The 27,469-nt window shown below is 44.5% G+C and overlaps 1 protein-coding gene across 2 annotated transcripts in view; it reads right to left on the bottom strand.

Moving 5' to 3' along the window:
* dync1i1a (dynein cytoplasmic 1 intermediate chain 1a) overlaps positions 1–27,469 on the bottom strand; it is an 86,934-nt gene that overhangs the window by 55,233 nt on the left and 4,232 nt on the right. Inside the window, exons 3-7 of one of the 2 annotated variants that reach the window (XM_079570546.1) lie at positions 26,362–26,476; positions 23,473–23,560; positions 15,633–15,665; positions 6,914–6,973; positions 6,439–6,554 (exon numbers count right to left, since the gene is read on the bottom strand). In XM_079570546.1, coding sequence (XP_079426672.1) covers positions 6,439–6,554; positions 6,914–6,973; positions 15,633–15,665; positions 23,473–23,560; positions 26,362–26,476 — 412 coding nt within the window. The remainder of the gene's footprint in view (positions 1–6,438; positions 6,555–6,913; positions 6,974–15,632; positions 15,666–23,472; positions 23,561–26,361; positions 26,477–27,469) is intronic. The other variant, XM_079570547.1, reaches the window with a different exon arrangement.

Below are 27,469 nucleotides of genomic sequence, written 5' to 3'. Positions count from 1 at the left end.
CAAATGAACTGATATCAATAGTAAAACAGAACTATTGAATCACACGGATGCGGTTGTTGAGTATGATTTACAGCACTGATGTTTATCAGCTGTGATTCCTAAACAAACATGTTACTAGTTTGGCCCCCACGGCTTTAAAATCACAACTCTCACCGACTTACAGTACTTTCAGCACAGGGACATGTGTGAAACCCAAACACACTGTTCTGCTCCCAAAAGAAGACTCTACCTCTGCCTTTTATCAGCCAAACCAATGGCCTCTGGTTGCACTGCTTAAAGACCACGGCGCTCGGGGCCGCCATCGTCCGCCATTGCTGCAGTAGCTCCATATGTAGGCGGCAAAACAAGCTGCTTTTGTATTGGTTAGCATTGCATTTCCACATGTTTAAGCAACTGTAAAGCCTGGTTTCTATTTTTTTGGAACTTTCTGCAACTGGATATTGCTCCTGTGATAACGCTGGGTTAGATGGAGATAAGTATTTATATTTATCTGAGGTTTGAGAGCAGGACCACACCTCCCGTACGCATCTTCCGGCCGCCGGCCTATTTAAGCCCCCGTCTACTAACCTCGTCCTCTCTAGTAACGGGTTGCGGGTTCCACCGCGGACCCCGCGGTCTGCCCGCGGTTCGGGTCGGGTCGGGTCGTGAATTTCTCCTTTGATCACGGGGCGGGTTGGGGCGGGTCAAAAAAAGCCGGTCCCGAGCACACTATGCCTCCGTACGCGCATTCATTGAATTCAGTAACAACTTATTCCGTCGTCTTTACAGCAGGTTTTTGGCGTGAATATACGTCAGATTTTCATAAAACAAGCAGAGAACGCTTTTGTGGCGCTCATGTCTCCTGTTTTCCACCGTATGTGCGACTGTGCGTGACTTTAGGCCGACCTCTGCTCTCTTCCTCTCTCCCTCTTGCCCAGCGCTCTTCGGAGGGAGAGAGAGAGAGGAGGGGCTGACACGCCGGTGCTGTTCATACAGATCATATTTGTAACGCGGAATATTTAATGGTTGCGGGTGCGGGGCGGGGCGGGGCAGGTTAGAACCGGCTCCAAATGCGGGAGAGGGTAGAGGGTCAAGGCGCCCAAGTCACCGTGGACTGTGGTTGCTTCACTAGGCCCAAATACCATGACTTCAGTTTTTTAATTATTTACAAACAAAAGATTTGATGACATCCAGATCTTCATTTCCTCAACACACTCGACGAGTTGTTTGGCACTTTAACCAGAGCTTGATCCAGGTTTCTTTCTTTCACTGAAATCTGCATCAAAACCACTGACAGGAAAAACTATCTAACAGATCACAAACTAACAAAACTTTCTTCTCCCCGCTGTATGGTCACCTAGCAAATGACCTCAAACGTATTATTCTAAAACATTGAGTGACCCAACACTCCAACCAGTTTTCCAGGATTGTCCTGTATGCACTTTTCAAAGAGCGCCTAATCTAAAAAAAAAAACACCTCGTAAGGAGCGCTCTGCCTTCAGAAAAAACTGAAAAAAGGAACCCAAGATATGCTGTACCCTATGGAAAAACGTTACAAACATGGGTGGAGACAGACTGCAACGCCTCCTCCGCAGGGAGACATTTTGGATCGACTGCCTCAAAGCCATGACCTCAACGAGGAAATAGAATTTTCCCCTCTAATTTCCCATCGTTTTTTCTATACCTGTTTTCTATACCTTTTGTGCAAATGGCTCTACTGTTTTTGATTACGCTCCAAACTGTGTAAGTAACTGCTCCTCCAGTTTGTTGTCTGTCTGGTTTGTGCTCAATGTACACTTCTCTACTGTGTACCTAAAATAATTGTCATGTATACATGCATAACTGCAAAAACATTATTAATGTAAATCGTTTATTATCATGGTCTTTTACTGCATATGTCGCAGTTTTGTTTTGTAAATGTTTATGGTATCATATGTCATGTGAGACCCCCCTGTTTTAAATGGGGCTCACACACCTGATGACGACTCCATTGAGTCTAAACGTGTCGGCCACGCAAAAAACATGATTTTCTGCACTTTCAGAATGCCTCAATTCATCCTCTTTTGTTTCTAAACATAATTGAAGTTTTCTATCTTGGCAATACTTGCAAAAGGCCATATTTACGCATTGCATGTTATTTTAACTAATCAAAACACCATCCTAATCCACAAACATTACAGGACGGATTACTACTAATTCTATGCCTGTGAAGTGTCTAATGGTAAAATTATGCAAAAACATAAACATTTCACACAAATTGAATACTGCATTGCCCTCTGGTGGTCGATATTTTGACCTTGGATGATGTCTAAAGTTTGCTTTGGAAAAATTATTATTCTAAAAAGGAAAAAAAAAAATTTAAAAAATGGTTTAGCCTTTTAAAGCCCTATGAAGCAGAAGCAGCATGACTTTTTCAACAAACACTATTATTTGGCAGTACCCGCTACCTGCTGCCCCCCCCTACCTGGCCCCCGACACCCTTTCAGAGGAGAAAAAATAAATATTACATTTAGCAATCTCAACCCCATGAACTGCTACCTTAACGTGGTGGGGTTGTTTGAGCGCCCGAATGATCCGAGGAGCTATGTTGTCTGGGGCTTTATGCCCCTGGTAGGGTCTCCCATGGCAAACAGGTCCGAGGTGACGGGTCAGACGAAGAGCAGTTCAAAAGACCTCTATGGACGTACAATATTCAAGGACCGTGACGTCGCCCGGCATGGCGCAGCCGGGGCCCCACCCTGGAGCCAGACCTGGGGTTGGGGCCCGAACGCGAGCGTCTGGTGGCCGGGTCTCTGCCCACGGGGCCCGGCCGGGCCCAGCCCGAAGGGACGACGTGGGCCCGCCCTCCTGTGGACCCACCACCCGCAGAGGGATCCGTAGGGGTCGGGTGCGGAGAGGACTGGGTGGCAGTCAGAGGCAGGTGCCTCGACGACCTGGTCCACATGCGCAGCTTCTGGCGTTCGGGACATGGAACGTCACCTCACTGGGGGGGAAGGAGCCTGAGCTTGTGCGGGAGGTTGAGAGATACCGACTAGATATAGTCGGGCTCACCTCCACGCACAGCTTGGGTTCCGGATCCCAACTCCTGGAGAGAGGCTGGACTCTCCATTTTTCTGGAGTTGCCCGCGGGGAGAGGCGGCGGGCTGGGGTGGGTTTGCTCATATCCCCCCAGCTCAGCCGCCACGTGTTGGAGTTCACCCCGGTGGACGAGAGGGTCGCGTCCCTACGCCTTCGGGTCGGGGACAGGTCTCTCACCGTTGTTTCGGCCTACGGGCCCAACATCGGTGCAGAGTACCCGGCCTTCTTGGAGTCCCTGGGAGGGGTACTAGATGGTGCTCCGACTGGGGACTCCATTGTTCTGCTGGGGGACTTCAACGCCCACGTGGGTAACGACAGTGAGACCTGGGAGGGGGTGATTGGGAAGAACGGCCTCCCCGATCTGAACCCGAGTGGTGTTCTGCTATTGGACTTCTGTGCTAGTCACAGTTTGTCCATAACGAACACCATGTTCGAGCACAAGGGTGTCCATAAGTGCACGTGGCACCAGGACACCCTTGGCAGGAGGTCGATGATTGACTTTGTAGTTGTGTCGTCTGACCTCCGGCCGCGTGTCTCGGACACTCGGGTGAAGAGAGGGGCTGAGCTGTCAACCGATCACCACCTGGTGGTGAGCTGGATCCGCTGGCAGGGGAGGAAGCCGGTCAGACCTGGCAGGCCCAAGCGTGTTGTGAGGGTCTGCTGGGAACGTCTGGCGGATCCCTCTGTCAGTGGGGTCTTCAACTCCCACCTCCGGAAGAGCTTCACCCAGATTCCGGGGGAGGCGGGGGACATGGAGTCAGAGTGGACTCTGTTCTCCTCCTCCATTGTCGATGCGGCTGCTCGTAGTTGTGGCCGTAAGGTCTCTGGTGCCTGTCGCGGCGGCAATCCCCGAACCCGGTGGTGGCGCCCGGAAGTAAGGGATGCCGTCAAGCTGAAGAAGGAGTCCTACCTGGCCTTGTTGGCTTGTGGGACTCCTGAGGCAGCTGAGAGGTACCGGCAGGCCAAGCGTGCTGCAGCTCGTGCGGTCGCGGAGGCTAAAACTCGGGTCTGGGAGGAGTTCGGGGAGGCCATGGAGGAAGACTATCGGTCGGCCTCGAAGAGATTCTGGCAAACCATCCGGCGCCTCAGGAGGGGGAAGCAGTGCTTCACCAACACTGTGTACAGTGCGGGTGGGGGGCTGCTGACCTCGACTGGGGATGTCGTCGGGCGGTGGAAGGAGTACTTCGAGGACCTCCTCAATCCCGTCGTCACGTCTTCCAATGAGGAAGCAGAGGCTGGGGACTCGGGGGTGGGCTCGCCCATCACCGGGGCTGAAGTCACCAAGGTGGTGAGAAAGCTCCTTGGTGGCAAGGCTCCGGGGGTGGATGAGATTCGCCCTGAGTACCTTAAGTCTCTGGATGTTGTAGGACTGTCTTGGCTGACACGTCTCTGCAACATCGCGTGGCGGTCGGGGACAGTGCCCCTGGATTGGCAGACCGGGGTGGTGGTCCCTCTCTTTAAAAAGGGGGACCGGAGGGTGTGTTCCAATTACAGAGGAATCACCCTCCTTAGCCTCCCCGGTAAGGTCTATTCCGGGGTGCTGGAGAGGAGGATCCGGCCGATTGTTGAACCTCGGATCCAGGAGGAACAATGCGGTTTTCGTCCTGGTCGTGGCACACGGGACCAACTCTATACCCTTCATCGGGTACTCGAGGGTTCGTGGGAGTTCGCCCAACCAGTCCACATGTGTTTTGTGGATCTGGAGAAAGCGTTCGACCGCGTCCCTCGTGGTGCCCTGTGGGGGGTGCTCCGGGAGTATGGGGTCCGGGGCCCTCTGCTAAGGGCTGTCCGTTCCCTGTATGACCGCAGCAGGAGCTTGGTTCGCATTGCCGGCAGTAAGTCAGACCTGTTCCCGGTGCGTGTTGGTCTCCGCCAGGGCTGCCCTTTGTCACCGGTTCTGTTCATTACTTTTATGGACAGAATTTCTAGGCGCAGCCAGGGGCCGGAGGGTGTCCGGTTTGGGAGCCTCAGAGTCTCATCTCTGCTGTTTGCGGACGATGTTGTTCTGATGGCTTCAACGAACCGGGACCTTCAGCACGCACTGGGGCGGTTTGCAGCCGAGTGTGTAGCGGCCGGGATGAGGATCAGCACCTCCAAATCCGAGGCCATGGTTCTCCACCGGAAAAAGGTGGCTTCCCCTCTTCGGGTCGGTGGGGAGTCCTTGCCTCAAGTGGAGGAGTTCAAGTATCTCGGGGTCTTGTTCACGAGTGGGGGACGGATGGAGCGTGAGATCGATAGACGGATCGGTGCGGCGTCAGCAGTGATGCGGTCGCTGTATCGGTCTGTCGTGGTGAAGAGGGAGCTGAGTCGGAGGGCAAAGCTCTCGATTTACCGATCGATCTACGTTCCCACCCTCACCTATGGTCATGAGATTTGGGTCATGACCGAAAGGACAAGATCGCGAATACAAGCGGCCGAAATGAGTTTCCTTCGCAGGGTGGCTGGGCGCACCCTCCGAGATCGGGTGAGGAGCTCAGTTACCCGGGAGGAGCTCGGAGTAGATTCGCTGCTCCTTCACGTCGAAAGGAGCCAGCTGAGGTGGCTCGGGCATCTGTTTCGGATGCCTCCTGGTCGCCTCCCGCGGGAGGTGTTCCAGGCATGTCCTAGTGGGACAAGGCCTCGTGGAAGGCCCAGGACACGGTGGTGGGACTATGTCTCCGAGCTGGCCTGGTGTCGCCTCGGGGTCCCCCCAGAACAGCTGGAGGAAGTGTGTGTGGATCGGGAAGTTTGGGCATCTCTGCTGAGACTGCTGCCCCCGCGACCCGGCCCCGGATAAAGCGGAAGAAAATGGATGGATGGATGGATGGATTTAGCAATCTTATGGTTTTGTTGGTAATGCATTAAGAACAATCTATATCAAAAGTTGTAGCTTTGAATGCCTCACGAGCAACCACACACTAGTCCAGTAGGTGGCGCTCAGTGTTCAGTTGGTCTCATCCTTCGAATCTAAACAATAATAAGACGCTCATAGGCGTAGCTGTACGGAGAGACAAAAATGACCTGGCAGATATCGGAGCACCAAGGAACATGCTCATTTCTTTAAGAATATCAACACCAATGGAACCAGTAAGTCAGAGATGCTTTTGAGCTAGTCAAGGTAGTAAAGTTCTGTTCTTATTAATGTTAACTGCTTCCACTTCTGTGCGACCCCTGCACATGAGGGGGGGGGGGGCATTGAAGAGGTGTGGTGTGGGTGTATGTATATGACTGGGGAGGTGCCGACTACCAAGCTCTTTGCTCTTACAGTACAAAGTTAGCAGTTAGCGTGCAGTTTCAAAGCGACGTGATCAGGCCAAGCGATTTGTATACTATACTTTTTTTTTTAATCGCCCAGCCCTAGTGAGGAGTACTTTCATGAGGGTATAAGACAATAAGGAGTACCTTCAAGTGGGTGTGTGGTGAGCGGCGTCTGTGTCTCTTTGCTGTAGGACACTAGCTCTTTGGGAGGGAAGTCCACCTGAGCGATCCGCGAAGGCCCCAGTCTCTGCAGCTTACGCCTGCCACAGGGATAAAAACATCAGCACTTTCATTCTGTTATTTTGGAAACTGGACAATATCTACATGCACTGCACTAAGCATTGATGCATTGATGTGATATGATGTGGTATTATGAACAGGATTGTTCATGTCAATCCATCTGCTAATGAGAATATTGTAATTGTTGCACTCTGAAGAGTTAGTAGCAAAGACAATTTTTTTAAACACATTTGAAGACAATGACGTGAGCTCTTCTTAATACTCTGTGTTCGATCAGTGACCTCATGCATAGAAAAAGCAAAGAAAAATATCCTGTTCTACACACATGAGATATGCTGAACAGAGAAGAGAGGGAAGAGAGAGGAGGAGGAAGGAGTACCCGAGCTCAGAGTCGGCGTGGAGCTGGAGGACTGAGGGGTCTGTGTCCCACTGCAGCGTCCTGAGCGCACCAGCAGAGGGGGCGAGAGAGCACATGCACGTTATACATACACAACAGCATGTCATGGAGCACTCAAACCAACATTATTAAGTGATTCTATTTAAATACAGTATGAGTGACTCCTAATAAGGAGCAAAACAGTGTGCACTTGTTTATTTTCTCCAGGGATCATGTGTCTTTATTAATAATGATTACATGGAATGAAGGAAACATCTGTCATGTTGATCATAACACACACTGTTGAGAGTTTTGGTTTTGGCCTCGCTTTTGGGAACCACTTCAATAGATCACAGAGACATTTATGGATGTGGTTCCCAAGAGCGTTGTCTGCTCAAAGGGTCAGGTAATGAATGCTAATTGTCCATTATTGTTATAATTTTACAAGTGTTATGCGTTATGCTCACAGCATGACGGCGGCACTTCTAAGAAAAAGATCCGTGTAACCACAGTCTTGGATATATCAAGAGGATTTATTAAATTAAAGAAAAGAACATTGAAGAAAGAGCAGAGGAGAGGAGGAGGAGCTGGGAGAGTAGTAGAGAGAGTAGGAAGAAAAGGGAGAGGGGAGCAGTACAAAAACTAAATATCAAACATGGGTTTAAATGACTTGAATTGAGGATATGAAACTTGTTTTGAGTGGTTTTCACTAATTTAGACTTTTGCCTGATCGGACCAAGAGTCAGTCCCTCCAAGATATCGGGGGAATTTTTGTGATCGTTGTGGGCTTTCCAAAAGTTGCGGTAAAAAAAAGCTTTTTTTCAGCCTTAAAACACACTTAACTCAGAATTTAGATACATTTTTCTACCAATTACAAATACATATTGGACATTGAAAAGATTAGAAAAATATATGCCTTACTGCTATAAAGAAAACACCAACACAACACGTACACTTACACTGAGCATACGCTGAATGCAAACAATGCAACAGTTTTTGATCAAAATGATCATCAGAAGTGCAAGTCAGTAAACAATATTGAAATTAAGGAATCAGTGCATAACATGAGCCTGTCATGGACACAACATGGTTCCTGTTTGTTCTCCCACATGGACAACACACACAGAGCTGTTCCTTTGGCAGGGAATTGAAATGAGGCTCTTTCAAACTGTGTCACTGACGGTTTTACTTGTTTTATTTTGATTAAATTTTTCAGGAGTACACACAAATATCTGAAGATGTTAAACACAGTTTCATTCTCATTAACTTGATGTCGTTTTGTCTAATTATAATTGTGACGTGACGAGTGGTAGTGGTATTGGCTATGAAATAAAATAAAAGCCAGACAGCGCCATCCAGTATAACTGGAAAATAAGTGTTCAACCAAAAGGACAGAGGCAACATGTTCCTTTAACATTAAGTTTATTTCTCTGTTGCTTTTTAGCTTTTTGGAGCTATAAGAATACATTGGGAGAGGCCATCAACATATTTGGTTGTTTAGCGTAACTGAGGGCACGCACAAAGACCAGACAGGTACGCATCAACTCGTCTAAATTCAGGTAAGAACATATTTCAGTATGTAAAAACGGTGTCCTGTTTTTTTGAAGATGGCTCACCACAAGGCCAGGTCTATCCTACTGTCACACACCAACATCTAGCCCTGCTTGGCCGGCCCAATGCTACGAAGACCCCGGACCACAACACGCTGAGAGAAAGCAATGGACGCCATGCAGTGGTGTGCGTTGAGGCTCTCTACCAACCGAGACACTAAAATAAAGCATGCATTAGTGATCAAGAAAATCTAAGATTCCAGGCCGGAAGACGCCAGTGAGGAGACAGAGGACATACGAGTGAATAAATAAAATACATATACATAAAACTGAGAATAATCGGCGTCCCGGCGATGAAGCATTCATGCAGTAATGCGTTCCACACAAACATACAGTTCAGTTCAGTAAACTTTATTTATCCCACATGGGGCAATTCCTTTAGAGCAGAAAACATAAAATATACAAAACAGCCACACAAACCACATACAACCAAGCAAGCAAGTGGAGCTCACACATAGATACAGTCTGTCTGAAACACAGGCAGGTGACAACCACAAATTAAATTAAGGAGAGTTCAGGAGTCGTATGGCCTCCGGGACAAAAGATTTCATATAGCGGTTGCTCTTACCGCATGGCGAGGCATAACGACGCCCAACCCATTGTAGATGAAATGTGAGCAATAAACTACAAAATCAACAAGCCAGGCTCCGTGTGTGATCATTGTTAAACGGTTCTTTATGTGTGTGGTGGTTTTATTGACTTTATGTGTGCATATTTCTCGTTTTCTCGTTTTTTGACTCGAGGTTTAGCTTAGCATTAGCTTTCTCCGGAGGCTCTGTGCATCATCAAGGCTCTAAGACATTCCCAGCGCAGAACCAGACACTGAAATAAGTGTTCTTGTCACCGGTTTTAATCCTGGGTGTTTCGGTAACAGAAACACTGATGTGTGTCTTTGTAAAAGTTTCAGAGCTGCTGTAGCTCCGGTTCACAACACATGAAGCTAATCCTCCATGACTCTGACTGTTTACATCTTAGGGCTGGACACTGTGGGGAGGGGGTTCTGCTGAGGAGCAGTGGTTGGTTACTCGGCTGGTGACGAAAGCTCGGAGACGTCTCCAGGAGGTGGGGGCGTTCCTAGGAGGACTCAGGCAAACCTCTCCCTAAAATGGCTGCCATCGGGGGTCCTCAACTCCTTTCCCTGCCTGATAGGCAAATTGCAAGGGATCTATGTTTCCCTGCACATAAGTCATGATTTCCCTTTTTACAATTTTTTCAAAGATTTTCATACACAGAGATGTTAATGGCACTGGTCTAAAATCATTGATTTGCTTTGGCAATTTAATCTTGTTAACAGGGATCACTGTAGATGTCTTCCATATTGAGGGGATTTGATTATAGTCAAGTGACATCTGAAAAACATGTTGGACGACACCACTAAGTCAGCACAGTGGCGTAATGTATGTCCACAGATCTTATCTGGACCAGGTGCTTTTCTCATGTTCACCCGCCTCAAGAGGTCCCTGACATTGTCCTCACTAATAACAATGTTGGGATCACGTGACAATTTGTCAGTTAGAAGGGATAGTTCACAAGAAAAGTCATATTTTTCTGAACGACAAGTAAAAGAGATTCAAAGCATTGGGGACAGCTGCATCATCAATCCCTTGAATTTTAACCATTTTATTTGTTTCACTTCTGCTTGATTGAAAAGCTGAGATCAAAACAAGCCTGAAGCAAAGCAATACTAACTGTTGTCCAGCATTTGACTGTCTTTGTTAGAGGCTCATGTGATTTGCAGACCGGCTTATAGGTGGGAAGTAGAAGAACAGAGTTATGATAGGACGCACCAAAGGATGGCCTAGGAAGTGATCTGAAAGCACTCGGTACAGATCCATAACACAGGTCAATTGTAGAATTACGCCCAGTTGTGGCACAAGTCACGTACTGTTCATATGTCTTCAGATTTTTGTCAATACGGCAACGATTAAAATCGCCAAGAATAAATTTAGGCACATCAGGAGAAATAGTGTCAAGTCTGTTGCTCACCTCAGCGATAAGATCAGCGATAAGAAAAGCGATAAGATCAGCGGCAGAGGCGGCATTGGCCCATGGATGGACATAGACCAAAGTCAAAAAGAGCTGGGGAAACTCCCTGGGCAGGTACAGGGGGCGAAGTGACACAGACAGCAGTTCCAGGTCAGGAGTACAGATTTTCTCCCGTACCACAACCATTTTGCAGTATCTCTCATTTACGTAGAAATAAATCCCTCCACTGGTAGATTTGCCTGTGATAGCAGGCAAGCGGTCTATACGGATGGGCTGTCCGAAGCCTGTGATATGCAAATCAGTGTCATTATCCCTCTCTCCCAGCCACGTCTCCATAAATGCCAAGAGACACGTCGCTCTAAACTCCCGATTATATCTGGTGTTGGCTTCAATCTCGTCCACCTTATTTCTCATAGACTGTACGTTTGAAAGAAGAATAGTAGGGATAGTAGGGAGCGGTGGATGGCAGCGAACGCCACCCTTCCTTCCTCTCTTACGGTGACATATCTGAGGCCGCTCTATAGTTGAGGAGTTGGGGACAAAGTTCCGAAACCACTCCGGGGCGAGTGGCCAAGAGATCTAGGCCGAAGCGCGAGAAGCTTCTCCCGACTGTAGAAAATCCGGTTGACAGCTTCCCTGGTGCTATCCGTCTAGCTCCGGGTGATGCAGCAAACACAGACCCAAAGTGCCACAAAAACTCCCAAAGCCAGCCAATTCATGTTTAAAAATCACATCCACACACACGCCACCTCCACCTCACATAGATTAATTCCAGATAAAAGACATAAAAGACGATAAAAACTGACAGAAAGACAACGAGCTGCTCACTGGTTGCACGGCTGAGTGAGCGCCCCCCCATACATACACAAACAACAAACACAACAGGTGCGTAAAGGGGCTACGAGGCGTACGCTTCCCGAATTTTAAAACCAAAAGACACCATGGGACCAGTGTCCAGAATGACGCGGGCCGTGGCAGCCTTACACTGGACGTCGCAACACACAATAAAACCCACTCTGCCCCACCTGACCCGCTGGTCGACGCTGTGGGGACCTGAACGGCTACGAGTTAGGGTCAATTGGATTAAAAAACTTGGCCTCTACACGGGCTGTACATGGCTTCCCACGTTGTATGTAACAGCTTTTTCTGTGCAGCTACACAGGACAATGTTTAAGTACCAGCGATCCCATATTGCCATTTACATTAAATGCACAGCAAATCAAAAGCCATCAAATGCAAAAGGTACACAAAATAATAATAGCAAATAGGGCTGGTGCAAACATGTTTTTAGCGGTAAACAACCAAAATCCACAAAGCTGTCCTTTAGTTGTTATTTTTTATACAATAGATCCTACTGACTGGAACATAAGCCTCTAAACCAAATGGTCCTGCTGAAAACAAAGTCAAACAATCACAAAAATAATGATGAAATAAGTAAGTCAATGAAATTAAGACTGTAACAACTACAGAACTGGTCACTCGCGCTGTTCAAAGGCCCCACTCGTGAGTCTTTGGTTGTGATAGAAAAAGTCCAGTGCTTTGAGGTGACTGTTAGTTACTTCTTTCAGTGTCTGCGTTTTGGAATGCTTGGCCAGAGAACTTAGCACAGGGAGTCCATCCCGAAGACGTCCAGATTCATGGCACCACAGGATGAAACTTTTAGGGCTCCCTGACCCAGCTGAGCATCTATCTCTCGGGATAGCAGCGAAGCCTGGGATGGACGTGTAGCTGGCCACAGACTCGCTCAAAAAGGCAATGTGCCGAGGATCAGCCCTACCCGCTTTCAAAAATTTGATGGCAGGTTGCCCATCAGACATGTATATGGCTCGTTTTTCCTCTGCATTGTCGTATCCCTGCGCCACAGTTTTAAGTATGTCCATCTTTGTAGCCAATGACAAGTCTAGACCCTCAAAGTAATGTGTGCCTCGAACTGCAGCTCTTTGTTTGCCTCTCTGCAGATCTTCCAAGTAGTTAAACAGCTTGGTAGTTGCAGGCAATCTGCTCTGAATAATGTTGAGGAGCTGAGGGATTATTTTCCACTTGTCAGCCATTATGTTGATCTGCTCCTGCACTCTCTGCGCTGTATCATTGTGGGGCAACATTTCATGCAATCTCTCCACACACTGGGGTGCGCTCTAGCCACATGTCTAAAAATAAAAGTAACAGATTCATTTAGGTTTTTCAATATATTTGAATCTACAAAATTCTGTGCATGACACCTGCACTTCCATCTTGATGAAATCCTTGTATCATGGGAAGTGTTCAGAGTGGTACTGCACAGCACTGAACCATGAGTTCCATCTTGTAGCACATGGATTTGGGGCTTCCGTTGCTTTCTTTCCAAGGGGGAGTTTTTCAGACATAAACTGAAGGTATCTTCTTTTGTGTGCGCCGGCTTGGTACATCTGAGAGAAGCTTAACATGAATGCATTAACTTTCTCAAAAGGTCTTTGAAAGGCGTTTCCGATATTCATGATGTGTGCCATATATGTAATGTGAACTGAATTGGGGCATGATGACTGCAAAGCGGCTGTGGGCCTTTTTCATATAAGCTGCATTGTCTGTGTCAAATACAATGACATTTTCATTTGCGATTGAGTACTCATGAAGACACTGGGCCACTGCCTGTGATACACTTGAATGGTTGTGGTTGCTTCAGATAAACTGTGTCAGCGAGATAGGCTCGAATCCTCCCTGAATTATCCTCCTCAATAGGAGCAATGAGAATATCTCGGACACATCTCCCCTCTACATCTAGACTTTCGTCAAATTTTCGTCAAGTTTTTTGGCAATATGGATCATAAGTGCTTCTTTTTCTTTTTGATAAACTGCATCCAAATATTTCTCCTGAAACTGGTGATGACCGGAATGGGTCCGCCATTGATTACTTTGTCCGTGAGGAATCATCACATGGCTGGGTGGTCACTGACTGAGAGGAATGTTGACCGCAGTGCAGGTTAAAACCCAATCTTCACAGATCTTAAAATAAAATAAAACAAACACATTTTAAGTGAAACATTATTCAGAAATGACCATCATGATTTAAGTAGTTAAGTAATGTGTGAGTTTAAAAACGCTATATAAATCCAATTAATTATTAATTTACCATAACTGTTCTCAATCTAAATGTGCCAATAGTAACATACTTTTAACCTATGGTGATTAGGTTGCAATGCTTCCATACATTTTTTATCCCTTAAATCTCAGTATAATTCTCCTTCACTAACATTGCTCAACTAGATACATTTCCAAGTGTGGTGTGAGTGCAAGAGTATATAAATCTCCCTGATTTAATATACGTTTAAATCAGATATTTGTCTTTTAATTTGACTCACCTTGATTCGTTCTGAGCTTGCCATCGCTGTGGAGGCAGCAGCCTCCATGACTGTGATTTGTCAAGTGGGTTGTGCACTGGCTTGCATTTTCTTGACTTGCTTTGCAGAAGCAAAATGCTTGTCCATCGATGACTTCCACTTGTGCTCAATGAAAACTAGGGGTGCAACGGTTCAGCTATCTCACAGTTCGGTTCACAGTTTGAATTTTTGAAATAATATGTTCATTATTATTAGTATTTATAAGATCAGAATAAAATTGGCAGTGCTTTCAAATGTTTCAAAGATGCGGCCCTGGGCTCACAATGCAATTTAACAAAATAGAAAACAAAACTGTTCTAAAGTAAAAAAAATATCAGTGCAGTCAAGGCCATGCGTTATTGGGAAGATGAATTCATTCCCGATTAAATCCTTGCAACATTCTTCATTTCATTTTACTTTTTAAGCACCTGCAGGCAGTGTTTATGCTGCTCTGATGGAGCTGAGCGTAACATAAATTATATCGTGTCCACAGCGATATAAAAAATTACAACGACATAAAAAAAATGATATTGCGATAACGATAAGTGATATGATGTGGCCCACTCCTAGTCCTAAGCCGATATTTTTGTTGGCAAATGCAAGTTCTTTCTATCGCACATGACTCCATTGATACATTCTCCCGGCACTGGCTGAAAACAGAATGTGACGAAGGCATTTTCTTCTTCGCAGGTTCCTTATAGCATCTGCTAGTGCTGAAATGCCCAAAATAACGAGAAGCGGACGCATATTTCTATGTTTTGTCAGCAAAGTTGTGGGCTTTTGGAGAAGTCGCGAGGCCACGCAGTTTGCTTGATTTTGCGTTAATAGCTGCGATTGAACATCACGAAATCCTGGAGGGACTGAGGAGTACTTTGCTTGTTCGATGACATGTCTGACTGGTTCTAAGGAAATCTTGCTTGACAGAAGAAAATAAAACCAATGGGACGAGTGCAATTTCTTACCCCATTGGCAGATAAAACAACCTGAAATAAAGAGGTAGGTTTCTTTTGTTTGGGACCGTCTAATCATGTTGTTTCCTGGTTCACACATTACGTGAGTGACAGGACCCAGTGCATCAAATGTGATGGTCTATGTTCTGGGATTTTTCTTTCAAAAATACATTTTGAGGCAGGGTCATTGGTATACTTTTATTTATGAGGCCACGCTCTATCTTCTGCCCTGTTACATCTGTAACTTAATCGATTTGTCCGTACAGAAATGGGAAAAAGGACTTTTGTTCACTCTGCTCCTTCTACATGGAACATGTTGCATAAAGACTGGAACATAACTGAACTTATTTCATTGAACGCTTTTAAGTCCAGATTGAGAGCACTTGAGTCGACCTTTTTACATTGTAACTGTTTTTCATAATGTATATACTATAACATGTATGGAATTCTAATTGTGTATTTTTTGCTGCCTCTTGGCCATGACTCCCTTCAAAAAGACGTCTCTATGGGATTTTCCTGGTTAAATAAAGGTAAAAAAGAAAAGACAAAAAAAAGAAAAGACAAAAAAAAAATCTATTGAACTAATCAGAAAAATCTCAATACAAGTGAAATAATCTCGGTCAAATGTTCAGCTAAATCTTAACCACTCAAAACCACTGCCATTTAAAATAGTACACTCAATTTGAGACATTTCAACTCATAGACATGTTTAGAGTGAGGGGGTTTGTCCCTTGACAGTGCGGCCAAAGGAAGGAAAAGCAGTGAGGGGTTTGGGGGCAGTGGGGCAGTTCTGGGTAAAAAGTGTGTGAGTGGAGCTGCTTACCTGGAGCTGTGAGATGGAGGCTGGTGTTTAAACCTAAGGACACACACACGACCACACATGGACACACTCAGAATGACATGCCATGGAGCAGGGAGTCTGGGAGAAAAGCTCCTTCCATAGCCAAACATAATGTCCTTCATCCCCACAGCTGTCAGACTCTACAAACCGTCCTAAATTTGATTACATTTATATATACAGTGGAAACCAGATGTGGTTACTTTATAAAAAAGACACATATGCATTGTTCTCTTCAAAATTATTTATATTTGCTAAGTGCTAGAACAGGGGTGGCCAACCAGTCGGAGACCAAGAGCCGAAATTTTCAACCTTGATCCTGTGAAGAGCCACAAAGGCACCGACCATTAGCGAGATCCCGGGGCGGTACTTTATTGTGATTAAATAGAATGTGACCGTTTTATTTAATCACAATAAACTATAACTTTATGCCTTTTTCTTTTCTTTTTTAAATAATTGTGTTAGATTGAATGGTTTTACTCCTCAACAAGATTGAAATACATGTATATTAAATGACATTTTGTGTTTCCTGTTCTGACTGAGACAGAATTAGATTATTATTATTTTTTTATTTATTTTAATGCTGGGGTGTGTTTGTATGTGGGGCCCTGCCCACTGAGCCCCCTTATCTGATTCGCCCCTGGCCTGTGCGCTCAGTGCCTGCAGCTTCGTCCTGACTGGACTGTGCAGAGAGAAGGCACTCTCGGCTGCACAAAGTTCATGAACTTTAACCAGGAGCCTCTGGAGGATCTGAGAGTCTGTTTTAAGTTGCATCTGTTACAGTTATAGCACGTGTGAAAGAAAAGTCATGACTTTGTGTATTTCCACGTTACGATGTCGCGCTTCGCATCATATGCTACATAAGAGCTCCGCTTTTTTCCATTTCCTAATTTTGATCTTTTTCTGTGAATATGTGGCCAAATTACATCAAATAAAGAGTAGCTGATCAGAAATCTGAAAAGCACAGAAGCTAATCCTAGTGCCACGATCTGCCTGCCTGTTGTTCAACCCACATCCCGCTGTGAGTGAGGCTGCACGGGCTCCTTTTACACACTGCCTCGAAAAGGAGAGAGATACGGACTCTCATTCATGTAGAGATGGAAACAGGGTCTGTAGGACGATGGTTGGATTTTTGGTCAAAGACTGTTACAGTTTATGGGAAATATTTACCAATTATTTTGCAAAGAGCCGCATTGTATTAAACATCTCCAATCATGCAAAGAGCCGCACTCCGATTGGCCAAGAGCCGCATGCGGCTCGAGAGCCGCGGGTTGGCCACCCCTGTGCTAGAAAAATGAGAGATAGAATTTTTGACATAGTTTTATAGTTTTTATATCTGTAGTTTTACAGATCAGGACTTTGTGATGACCACTTCAAAACACTGACTCTGTTTTCCTTAAGCCACTTTGTAAGCAGGCACTTTGGTCATTGTCCATTTGGAAGACCCATATATGCCCAAGCTTTAACTTCCCGGCTGATGTCTTGAGATGTTGCTCCAATATTTCCAGTGTTCTTGAGATGGGGACTCACGAGTCAGACTCGAGTCGGACTTAAGTCGGTATGTTTAGAGACTTGAGACTCGACTCGGACTCGTCCCCTAAAGACCCGAGACTTGACTCGGACTTGTGCCCTAAAGACTCGAGACTTGACTCGGACTCGTGCCCTAAAGACTCGAGACTTGATTCGGACTCTTGGTCTGAGACCTGTGAACATTGCGAGTCCCTCATGGACTTAGTACACACGCTGTTTTGACGCTTGATTCTGGCTTTTTTTGTGGGCCGCTCCTTCTGTCTCTCCTCCTGCTCTCTCTGGAGCCGCCGGAGCATGTGCGTTGCTCATTGGCTCCTCTGCCCATGCCCCCCTCCCTCTGTGCGCACGCTGCCCTGTTGTGGGTTTGTTGACATGGTGAGCGCGCCATTCGGACTGTACTTTTAGCGATCACATCAACACTTTCTCCTGTTATTAATAAAACGCCTTCATTGGGCTCAATACTAGCGGAGTGTAAGCCCCAGGCGCGAGTGAAGGAAAAAGGCGGAGTTAAGAGGAGTTTGAGCAGCTGCACAAGTTGTAACCTAAACTAAAGTTACTACTCAGTAAAGTGATTAGTGATCAGACAAAGACCAAAAGCTGGCAGTGGATATACAGTAGCAGAGTCCTGTTATGTAGCTCCAGGCTGAAGATGCAGGAGCCTCATGTCAACTGTCTGTAAACCTGCGTCTTCAAGTGTTCCCATAATGTCCTGTAATTGGTGTGTGTGCAACAGTGTGCAATTTAATGCTTTGGAATGAATGAAGTGTGTGTTGATTTTAATGCTGTTTTTGGGGAAATGTATTATTCTGTATTAGTATTTTTATGACTTTGTTGACATCAGTCTGCCCAGGGACTGCAGGTGGAAATTAGCACAAGTGCTATAACCTGGTACAATGCATCTCTCCCTTTGAGGTTAATGTATATTGTACACTGTCCCTGTTCAAATAAATAAATAAATAAACTAAACTAAACTAAAGACTGGAAGTATTATATGAGCACAGTGGATGGTGCATCAGATTTTACTGTATGCTACAGGGCACTTCAGTAACATGCTGAGGCTAACACTGCAGACATGTTTGTGGCAGAGTACAGCTGTGAACTGATGTATACTGATGTTACTTTTACAAAACTGAACTAAGAAATGTAGTGGTGTGAGGAATAGTTGAATGAATGACACAGGGTCTGCCTTTGGCCACAGCTGTAGACAGTGGTAAATAGTTCATATTATTTCTGTGTGTTTTCCAAACTTACCATTGCATTGGGATTGACTGTGAATGGCCTTATGCTTCATAGAAATATTGTGATATTTGTGTGTGGAAGCCCTGGGCTTGTATTTGTCTGATAGTTGTTTATAATTTACAGGTGTTTTTTTTATTTTAAAATTGTTTTAATGTGCCGTGATTTGAATTAGTGTAAAACATATAGAAACCATGGGACTTGGACTTGCGGGGTCAGAGACTTGGCCTTTGATGTGGACTTGTGGTCAGAGACTTGGACTTGACTTGGACTTGCAGGTTCTTAGTGCAATGAGGTGTCATAAGCCACTGTTTCTGAGGGGACCCACTGTCTCCAAGGAGAAGCCCAGTTATTCTGACTCTTCAAATTGAAGCGCGCTTTCTCTCAGGAGCCGTGCGTCATGCGTAGACCGGGGCCACTTTGACACCAAGTCAATTATCTGCATGTCATCGGTGCACACAAGCTGGACGTTCACAGCCACAATGTTTGCTCCATCCTCTGTGGTCACACAAGCCAACTTTTTCTCTTCCAGTGACCATTCATGTAGGGAGGTTTGCAGAGCTTCCGCCAGGTTGTCACCTGTGTGACTTTCTGGCATGAGACTTCAGCTCCCAGCTAGGGTTCTAATAACTAACTGTCACGCTCATGTATCATATTCATGCTTGACCACATGTCTGTTGTGACAGAGAAATGGTCGACATCTTTTAATTCCCATGTAATACTGTCCTTCATTTCCAAATATTTTCTGGCACTGTCTTTTGTGAGAAGTGCTTTCTGTCCAGGAGGACGTATTGCTTGTTGAAAGCCTGTAGCATTGCCTTAAAGACTGGCTTCTTTCACCAAATTAAATGGCAACTTTTCCTCCACTAGAAGGTGGGTTACGGTGATGTCTGTCAGGGTGCGCAACTACTGTCGCGTTGATATTTGGGCCCTTTGCTGAACAAGTCCGCGATCCCCAATTGTCTTCAGGCGAGGTGTTGGTACTGCCAACTGGGTCAAGGGCAGCAAATATTCCCGGATGGTTGATTCTTAGATGCAACCTCAGGTTAGACGTATTTGAACGTGAGACTGGAATTTTCTTTTGGCAAATCTTGCAGATTGGCTCTTCCACATTAGCTGGAAGGCCTCTCTCATCAGGCTCAAAGCCAAACGGTGCCCATACAGTCGATGTTACGTTGGGCTTTGCTACTAAATTAGCCCTGTCTTCCATGATGTCAGCAGCACAACCACATGAAGCAAAGTGAAAGCTTCCCCTTTTGGGACCCTCTCACACGCCTGTATGTGATGCTGTCATGTGTGCATATTAAATTCAAAAGTACAAAACATTACACAGATCATAACACAAATGAAATGTTATAATGCATCACGATGGCGGTGATGACGGTGAGGAGCTCAGACATGTGACCGCAGTATGGCGGTTATCCGGTCACCGCCCCAGGCCTAGTATTAGTACTTTGCAGGTACATAATGTTATAAGACCCTAACCGTAAGTCCTAACCCTGAAGGTCATTATGTACCTGCAGTACTAATATACATCGTTCCATTGTGTACGTACATATGTACAAGTTATTACAGATTATTACAAAGCAGATTACATTGTACTAAATGTGGTTTGAATTTTGGTACAATGTGTATCAAGGTAGTGTAACCATAAGTTTATTTTGAAACAAGTATGCCAATTTTGAGTTAATGAGCTATACTATACTTTTTGTTTGTCCAATAACATTTTATGGATTTGAATTTAAGTTGTAATATTGAAACTATGAACTATTAAGTAGTGAAAAGATATACAAAACATTAAGTTATGGACATTAGTTAATTATTTGCACTTTTTTTGTAGACAGTTTTTTTATCCACTACATTTTCTGAAATACTGAATTAAATGTGAAAACTGAATTTCTCTCGATTCCGTTAATGATTTCAAATCACAGTTTTTATCATTAGTTCAATTCAAATCAGTATTTCGGATTTCACAATTCATAATTATACAAAAAGATTGATTCATTCCTTTTGAAACAGGGTTGTGGTTTCTTGTTTATTTAAATGAAGTGTTGCAACTGATAGCCTGGTCCATACCAGACCCTCGAACTCATTTCGTTTCATACAGAAGGTCTGGATCTTCACAACTGAGGGGTGAACTCCTTTGAAACGATTGGATCTGATTTTCGCTAGCGTTTGGTCGTGACGTATGTAGTAGGTATTCTTAGTAGTTATTTTATTTTCTTCGGCCATTATGAACAGGTCACATGTTTTCCTTAGATCTTAAACATTATACAATAAGAAAACATGTACATTAAGAATTTAAGTGCTAAATGATGCATGTAATGCGCCCGAGTGAGTGAAGCAGCTACTATAACTCTTGGGGGCATTCCTTGCGCATCCCAAGGCTTCAATTTTAATTTCTTGTTATTTGGGAGCTGAGCCAGAACGGATTGAGGAGCTTCCATTACTTCTCTATCCGCCGCCATTGCCAAACTAAACCAGCAAATGCGACGCAAATGCTTGACGTCATCGACAACCCCCGCCTCCCCCACTCGCTGAATTAAAGCTGAAAGTCTGCAGCTATTGTACATGTTTGTTGTTTCATTTGAAATCGATTGTGGTGATTTATAGAGCCAAAAACAAAAGAATGGAGTCGATGTCTCAATATTTATGGACCTGACTGTAGTTATAACATATAATGGAGAGGTTATTGTCAGTGCTAATTACCAACTCCTGTCCCTGTTTTATTGGTTGTTTTTGGATCCCCATTTGCTGTCATAACCTTGACAGCTACTGGTCATGTGTCCTTTATATAATTCCCCTGTAAACTTAAAAAATAATGACAATACATTTTAAGCTGACATGTCACAAATTCATATTTAAAAAAAAATGCATTACTCTTATTCTAGAGACGCCGGCAAAGATCCAGAGAGCACAGATGGTTGGGCCGTTCTCTACAATTTACAGTACTACTAAGTTCCTGTAAATCTTATTCTTTCATTTTTATAATGTTCACAGTGCCACACAGTCTACAAAACATCCATTCGTTCACACAGACTGCTTACAAATGGATACATCTTTGGTTTGTTTTCAGCCAGGACTTAACTCTCGAAGTGAACACTTAAAACTCCGATATGGTTTAAGTTATGAAGCATCAAAAGCTGGTAACACTGTCAGATTTCTGAACCTAAGCAAATACAATCAGTAATAAATTCACTTCATAATAAGTTCCATCGGAAGTTTTACATAAGTGGCCGTTGCTTGTTTGACTGGACAAATTAAAAACTTGCCGACATCTTGTTTGAAATCAAACAAGATGTCGGCCATGGCTTGTTTCCCAGTCCCCCTGTGTTACTGACCACACCACCGCTCACACGTGCACCTAAAGCCATGAGAGCGGAGAGGCAGTGTTGATGACCACAGACTGACCACATCCTGAGTCTCAGATTACTGCAGCAGATTACAGTTAGCGCCACTACGCTACAGCCTCTGGCAATATCTCCACAAACCTGAGGTTAAACATGCAGCAGTCGACTAAATTGGGGCGTGGCATGGCGCCGACAAAGCCTATGGTAAATGACAACTTGCTCTCGTGAGACATAACATCACAGGGCTCATGCTGTAAGAACTATTAATAATAGTATAGGATTATGTGTAGAAAGACTGAATAAACTATTTCCTACTGTCTGCTGGTGTACTGTCCTCACATCATTTAAGTAGTAAAATAACTTCTCCACTTCCATCATAGTATCCCCCAGCGGCCAAACAACAAGTCCATGTTTCAGTCATTCACCCAGGCTTCTTAGCGTTCCCATCCAAGTGCCAACCAGGCCCTACCCTGCTTAGCTTCTGTGCGTGACCTGACAGGATCAGACAGAGCAAAGGCGGGATGGCGGTGATGCGGCCGTATATCCGAGTGCACGGCGACAGCAATAGTTGGGCTAAGCCTGAGTCAAGGGCCATTATTACAGGCGTTCACTGTACACAAATGAACTCAAAGTCCACCGGACGAATTCGACTGATCCTGTTAGATCTCAAAGCTAAGCAGGTAGGCTGGTTGGTACTTGGATGGGAGACCGTTCGGGACACCAGGAGCCGGGGCTGTTTCTCCAGCGCGCGCTGCGACGCACTGCACTGTAGCAGCAGATCCTTTGTCTGCAGCTTCTGTCATATGGTCCTCAAGGTCCTGAATCTTTTCTCCATCAAGTGTCCACGTCCTGTCTACATAACTGTCTATCCAAGCCAGCGAGGGTTGTCCTAAAGTTTTAAATAAACAAGCAATAGCTGAAGCAGACGAGCTAGTTAGCATGGGAATGCTACCTCCAGTAAAGTGTGTTTCAAAAGTCCATAGTCAGGCAATAACACAAAGCTTCTCACGTCTCCCAAATGCCTTGTTTTTCCTTTCCTGGGAAAAACTATCCTCCAATGGCCATGTGAAATTTGACAATGGGCAAACGTATGCCGATCATTGGCTAAAATGCCCATTACAGTGTTTTATCAAGTGGTGAATGGGAAGATTTCTTATATCAACATCTCCACCCGCCCTGAGCTGCACGACGCCAACACATGAGATGCAGGATTTACCCAAAAGAGCAAATTAAGCTATTTTCAAACATTTTATACAGAACTTTTATACACTTTACAGCAACATCCATACATTGACTACACAATATTAATATTCTTAATATTACTAAATTAGCTCATCATTATCCTTTCCTTTTCACACATAAATTGGATAGAGTGACAGGAGGAGCGTCGCCCCACCGCAGGCGTTACTGCTCATTTTATCACAGTATCTGAAATAGTCAGACGACTGTGGCCATAAGTATTTGTGATCATCAACACATGAAGCAGTGGAGATGGAGTCACATAACTGAGAAGGTACTTTAACGGTCCGGTTACATGTGACTTCATTTACATGGCAGAAATCAAATATTTGATGAATACTTGATGTGTTTCCATCTGTTTTAGGATGTTTGTGTTTCGCAGTGTGGATCTTTGTTGTGTTTGAGTTGGAGTTAGCGGCATGTCAGTGAAACCCTGTGAAAGTCCTGGAGGCGCAGATGTGCAGTCTCACCTGCCCGCGGCCCCGCCTTCAGCCGAGTCCTGACTTCCAGCCTCACTGGGTGTGCTCACAGACTTGGACGGAGACATGGGGGTAGGTACTAAACACACACACACAATCTCTGTTAGAGAACACAGACCAGGACTTGCATTTTTGTTTGTTTTTTTCTTCTGCCACTTTATCGCATCTATTTTAACCTGTTTTTTGTCTCCAAAATGCCAAAATGTTTGGCCTGAATGTGAACTGTCCCATCAAATAAACCAATAAATAAATAAAATCCTCCTTTGGGTTTGTATCGCAGCCTGTGGCACAGGGAAGATTTCTTAGTTAGAGCAAAGAATAATTTAAACTCATTTCCAAAAAGTCCTTGAGAGAAACTAACACTATCTGTGAAAATACTGAATACTGGGTACTGATCTTCAACACAGCTCAAAATCCACGAAGGGCGACATCAAGAGCTGCATCCTGAAGCTTTAGCCGTTACCTTCACAGTCTCTGAACACCATTGAAGACTGTGGATAAACCGCCAAAGAGCAGTGTAAACAAGACTGCCCAGAAATCTCTTAGCTCTGGAAGAATTCAGGACAAAAATCCCTCAAACTAGAACTGAAAGACTATTGGCTCCTATAAAAGAGTTTAAAGCTGTGATACGTGCCACGCTGTATTTAGGGTTTACGAGGCAGAGCACCTTATGCTTGGGCTTTTAATAGATTCATGTTATTCTGAAAATGTTAAGGATTGAAATAAAACCAGATTTTTTGGGGGGAAATGCTACGGGAATGTCTCATCTGCAACTTCATGCCTTATGGAGATCATTTCATCTTCCCTGCGCTTCATTATTCACACTAACAGAAATCAAATCTACTACAGCACTGTTAGTCTGACCCCAACCTCCCTATGTCCGTGTTCTCTTTCAGCGCGGATTCTTCAGCTCCGAGAAGGGTCCTGAAAGAAGGGAAGGACGTCCATAGGACAATTTACTAGGGCCAATATTGGGGTATTTTCAATATTGGCTATCAGCCAATGAAAAGGCTGATATTGCCGGAATCAAAAGTGATAGAGACTTTTTGCACTGGAAAGAGCCAACCACACAATGTTTTTTTCTCCTTCTTTCCTGTGTTTTAATGTGAAGCACTTTGGTCTGGCAAGTGTTGTTGTAAAGTGCTATAGAAATAAACTTTGATTGATCGAACTTTTGATTTAATCAGTTTTACCTGAAATTTGTTCCAGCTTAATTTTTCATCGCAACTATGGAAACAGCTGCAGTGGAGTGATATAGAACGTGATTTAACTGTTATTTAACTGTTGCCGGGCAAGGTGTACATTATCACTTTTTATTATATGGCTCTTCACAACGTAAGTAGAACGCTCTATTGATTTGAATGGGATTTTCCAACGTTCTACCGGTCATTATGCAAGGATTAAACAACGAGGAGCCGTGCATTAGACGGTTATAATGCACGACGCGGAGTCAAGAACACCACGGCGCGCAGCGGAGTGACTGACCAGCCTGAAGAGCTACTGGGCTCCCACAACATCTGACCGGGAGAAGTGGAGCAATCACAACCAACATTGCCAAACAACGCGCAAACTTTTGGGAACTATTTTATGTGCCATGGAAATCATTAAATAATCTTTTGGCCGTCCTAAAAGTGCATGAAGTTTATTTTGTGTGTGTTTAGTTGGCAAATAGCCATATAATAAGCGGGATAATGTATAGAACGCTGGTCATTATCGGGAAAATAAGCCCCGACTTATACCATGGTCTGGGTCAATGCTCGATTCTGATTGGCTGGTGGGGGCTAACATGCGTGCATTATTTTCGTATAACCGCACACATAGTCCGGTAGTTAAATCACTGGGATATCACTCCGCTGTGGCGTCGCCATAGCAACGCATGACACAGCTGAATCAGATAAACACGTAATTAGTGACTGACAGGAACGTATGAGATGGATTTTGTTTAATTTCAACGTTTTTGGCCAAAACAAAACGTTTGCTAAATGTTTGTAGAGGAGAGTGAGCAGCTAGGTTAGCTACTGTTAATAACATATGAGCTTTACATTTCTATTGGAAACGGTTAAGGCTATTCATCATTTTCAGGCGTACATAAAATGATCCTGCATTGAAGCATATTTGTCTGGATTAGTAAAGTCAAACATAAAAGTTTGAGTTGGGGGGGCCCAGGTGTGAGCGACTCCACCGCAGCTGTTTCCATAAACAGTTGAGCTGGTTGAGCTAGCTAGCTTTAGCTTCAGGTTAAACCTTGTAAAAGGTAAATAACTCCTGCCCACGAGTGCCGCATATCGGTGTTTCCTTCCAGGGAAAAGTGTTTCCGGGTTAGTCCTGTTGTGTTGTGATTCTGTGCTGATGTTGTGTCGTTGAGCCTGACTGAGATCCTCGTAATAGCTGCGGAGAATGACTCGCTCTGAGACCAGCCTTCAGTGACCGGCTAATAACCCACACAAAATAGTCCCGTAGTCTGGCAGATTTAGTGACTTTAGTCAATGAAAAACACATTTATTATAAATGTTACGTTTGTGGGACCCTGGTATAAGCGGATTAAACAACGAGGAGCCGCGTTAGACGTTATAATGCACGGCTATTATAACCGTGGTGTCGTGGTGTTCTTGACTCCGCGTCGTGCATTATAACCGTCTAATTCACGGCTCCTCGTTGTTTAATCCTGACTTAACAGACACCCTCCAGCCAATCAGAATCGAGTATTCATCCAGACCATGGTATAACAAATGTTAGAACAACCCATAATTTAATGTGGATATGATCTTACTGTTTTTCACATGATTCACTTTGTCCTGTGATAGAAGTGGGACGTAATCTAAATCTAGTAACCAGATCCCCCGGAGTAGCCCTCTGAACACAGTATGACAGGAGCAGTACCCAGTGGAGGCTCGGGGGAGATGCCGATGCTCTGCAGCAGCGCCTCAGTCTCTCTCCTCTTCCTGTCCAGGTCCGAGTCCTCTGCTGTGGCCTCGGTTTTCAGCTGGCCCTCAGCCTGCACCCACAAACACAGGAAACAAAACAAAAACATGAGTGCTACAGTAGGTCCATGATCCAAAAATATCTTTCATTTAGGTTTTTTAAAATACCTTTGGACATCCCATTGCAACTTCCGGTTTTGGGAAGGAATTTGGGAGGTGGTGGAAGACTACATGAGGTCGATATATAGCCTTTATTTTATACAGGATATAGAATGTTATCGCCCAGCAGAAGTTTTATATAGCTTTAACCAAAAATATAATGTGTTTTTTTCCACCCAAACACATCACTGACTAATGAATAAAAAAATAGTATTTAATGTTTTTAGGACACAGACAACAAAACTGTTGGGTACTTTGGCATTTATATTTGAATGCATCCTTTGAAACAAAAGTATTCTGCCTTGTGTCGGAGCGGGCCTGACTGTCACTGATCTGAAAAGACCCACAATAAGACAAAGTGGGAGTGAGTGCACAGTGGTGTGGGGGAAGAGCTGTTCTGTTCCACCGCTGGCAGCACAGGGCTTGAGGGTCTGTCTCTGAACTGATATGTTCCATTATGTGCTTCAGTGTGCTTCACAGTATTTACCTATATACTGTATCTATTCTCTTCTTTTGTTTCCTCGCCCAGTGGGACTGAGTGGACGGTGAAAAGTAACTCTAAAATCATTGTGCATCTATATTAGCTCATTTATGAATATATATATATATATTACATTTTTTTTACTAAACTAAGGATTTGCTCTTCTTGCTGCAAAATGATCATTTCAGTTCATTTTATTTGCAATTTGCAGTAAAAACCGCATTGGAAAATATTTGCAATGAGCACAGTGCGATATCAACACATAAAAGGACACTATATCAAAACACACAACAAATGCGACATTAAAAGCTTAAGGGTAAAATACTGAACAATATTATCATTATTATTTATTCAAACATGTTGTCTCTTGAGACTCAATGTCTCATTTGCAAGAGAGATCTGTTAAAACATACAAGGTAAATAACAG

Source organism: Gobius niger, assembly GCF_951799975.1.
Source record: "Gobius niger genome assembly, chromosome: 14".
NCBI lineage: Eukaryota > Metazoa > Chordata > Actinopteri > Gobiiformes > Gobiidae > Gobius > Gobius niger.
This window is presented reverse-complemented; position numbering and strand designations above follow the sequence as displayed.